This window comes from Poecilia formosa, unplaced genomic scaffold (genome assembly GCF_000485575.1).
Source record: "Poecilia formosa unplaced genomic scaffold, Poecilia_formosa-5.1.2 Scaffold26, whole genome shotgun sequence".
NCBI classification, from domain to species: domain Eukaryota; kingdom Metazoa; phylum Chordata; class Actinopteri; order Cyprinodontiformes; family Poeciliidae; genus Poecilia; species Poecilia formosa.
Genome location: NW_006799965.1, coordinates 658,735 through 659,910, shown reverse-complemented (window position 1 = coordinate 659,910; position 1,176 = coordinate 658,735). Strand labels below are relative to the sequence as shown.

At 34.1% G+C, this 1,176-nt stretch overlaps 1 protein-coding gene across 2 annotated transcripts in view; it reads right to left on the bottom strand.

Moving 5' to 3' along the window:
- LOC103135511 (uncharacterized) overlaps positions 1 to 1,176 on the bottom strand; it is an 11,833-nt gene that overhangs the window by 7,689 nt on the left and 2,968 nt on the right. Inside the window, exon 3 of one of the 2 annotated variants that reach the window (XM_016669592.1) lies at positions 639 to 742. The exons of the other annotated variant lie outside the window; for it this stretch is intronic. Within the exon in view, the coding sequence (XP_016525078.1) occupies positions 639 to 742 (104 nt within the window). The remainder of the gene's footprint in view (positions 1 to 638; positions 743 to 1,176) is intronic. 2 annotated transcript variants of the gene reach the window in all.

Sequence of the window (1,176 nt, the reverse complement as noted above, 5' to 3'; positions counted from 1 at the left end):
TTATTGCAATAGTCTCAATTAGGGTCAGAAAAAAATGGACAGCATGTGAGTTAATTATGGGTGCCACAGCAAAGGGTCTGAATATTTATTACCATGTGATAGTTCAGGTTGTTTATCTATATAAATTTGTAAAAAATTCTATATTTCTGTTTTCTTCTGCCAAAATGGGATGTTGAGGGTACATTGAGAAATAATATTTATGTTTTAGATGTTTAGAAAATGGCTGCAATGACTTGTGAAAGATAATGTAACATCACATTAGGTAGAAGGTATGAAATCAAAGAGTTCACAGGACAAGAGCCAAACATGAGCAGGCAGCTCTTAGTTTAGTCTTAGTTATTAATGTGGTTGAAATATACAGTTCACTGCTTCATTCTTTATACAATACTAATTTCTTCTTTTTAATGTAATTTTTCTTTCTGTACATTTAAAACTTTCTATCGACTGCTTTGTACCACTTTGTGTATAAATGCTGGCATGCAAATAAACCTGTCTGACAGAAATAAAGAAATTAAAACTTATAAGTTCTAGTAGAGATCATGAAAAGCATAATTTTACAGAGCTTTAGTCAGTTAGATATATTATCCATATCATGTCAATTAAACCAATCTAATTTTATTTTCTTGTAAGGTATTTACCTTGAACAGACAAATGAAGAGTCCGGTTTTCTGTAATCTCCCCACGTGAATCAAACACTGTAAGTTTATATTCACCACTGTCGTTGTGTTTCAGGTTGTTTATCCTGAATGTTCCATTATCGGGTATAAAATCAGATCTGTCTTTTATTTTATTTGCAGCTGTTATATTTATCCTCCATCGTAGTAATTTTACATTCCCCTTTAACAAGTCAATTCTAATTCCTGAAGCGTTGTGAATCAGCCGTAGAAACACAGTTTCTCCCAAAATCCCGTTACATTGAGCTCCATCATTTCTGGCATCACAGTGAGCTGACAGACCTGAAATAGAAAAAGTAAAAAACATTTTTTTACAATTAAAATTGTCATCTTCCAAACAGAAAAACTGAAATGAAAACAGAAGAATGAGTTTTCTGCGTTCTGACAACTATCCCAGCATGCACGGCGCGTTTCTTCTTCTACGGGCGAAAATGAAGTCGGCAGCTGCTTACCGTAGTTGCTAGACCTGTTGTGGCTCAATATCGGTCCATATATAAGGCGC